The 1,120-nt window shown below is 41.4% G+C and overlaps 1 protein-coding gene across 1 annotated transcript in view; it reads left to right on the top strand.

The window, feature by feature from the left end:
* Positions 1-1,120, top strand: part of TSPAN19 (tetraspanin 19) — a 29,251-nt gene that overhangs the window by 21,064 nt on the left and 7,067 nt on the right. Inside the window, exon 2 of the mRNA XM_007952583.1 lies at positions 140-214. Coding sequence (XP_007950774.1) covers positions 140-214 — 75 coding nt within the window. The remainder of the gene's footprint in view (positions 1-139; positions 215-1,120) is intronic.

Below are 1,120 nucleotides of genomic sequence, written 5' to 3'. Positions count from 1 at the left end.
CTACTTCCATAGTGATACTGCCTCGGAAACCCAAGGAGGGGTTGCTATGAGTCAGGTCTGACTTGACGGCACATAACAACAACAGCAACAATATATAAAATAGAAGCATAACTTTCTCTCTATTTTTCTTTCATTTTAGTATGCAGCACTGTTAATGTGTCCCACTGGTGTTCAGGTGGTACTTTCAGCACTCATCTTCACAAAGAAAGAGGAGGTATGGAAAGTGAATCCTTATCTATCCATTGTTTTATTTGAAATCTAAAGAAAATTGAATACCTTAGATTTTTGAGACCTTTGAATCTATAATAAAAGCCAAAGGTAAATATCTTTAGGGGGCAAAAAGGGATTCAGTGGAAACACTAGAATTCTAGATAGGGAATCAGGAGTCATATTGGAAGGATGAGCTGGATGCATTTGTTTATAACTGGGCTTGGATAAAGATTCCCTGGGTGGCACAAATGGTTAAGCACATAGCTGTAAAGATGGGTTACTAACCAGAAGGTTGGTGGCTCAAAACCACCCAGATGTACCTTGAAAAAAAGGCTTGTGATTTACTGCCAGTAGGTCACACCCATGAAAACCCTATGGAACACAGTACTACTTGAAAACACACAGAATCATCTTTAGTCAGAACCCACTTGATAGCAACTGATGGGATATTTTGTTTTGTTTTGTTTAGTGGGGAGGCATTTGGATAAGATTGAGAGAATTTTGAATAACAAAGAAATGAGGGAAGAAGCAATGTTGAGTGTGAGAAATCCAAATACCTTCTGCTACTCATGTTATCACTACTGCACTCTATTTTATATATGGGAGCTCTGATGATGTAGTGCCTCAGGCATGTGACTGCTAACCAGAAGGCTGGTGGTTCAAACCCACCAACCACTCCTGGGAAGGAAGGTTGGGCAATCTACTTCTGTAGTGGTACTGCCTCGGCAACCCAAAGAGGGGTCGCTATGAGTCGGGTCCGACTCGACAGCACATATGCAGTGTAGTAAATCACTTAGTGTGGCTTTTCTACCCATAAGTCTTTGTAAACTCCAAGGTGGGATTTTCTATGGGCAACTGAGGAGCTCCTGATTGTTGAAGGTGTCCACCTGGAGTATTTCTGTTGGGAGTG

This window comes from Orycteropus afer, unplaced genomic scaffold (genome assembly GCF_000298275.1).
Source record: "Orycteropus afer afer isolate SDZICR_OR568_19922 unplaced genomic scaffold, OryAfe1.0 scaffold00349, whole genome shotgun sequence".
Classification (NCBI taxonomy): Eukaryota; Metazoa; Chordata; class Mammalia; order Tubulidentata; family Orycteropodidae; genus Orycteropus; species Orycteropus afer.
The sequence above is the reverse complement of the archived record's forward strand: the minus strand, read 5'-3'. Positions and strand labels throughout refer to the sequence as shown.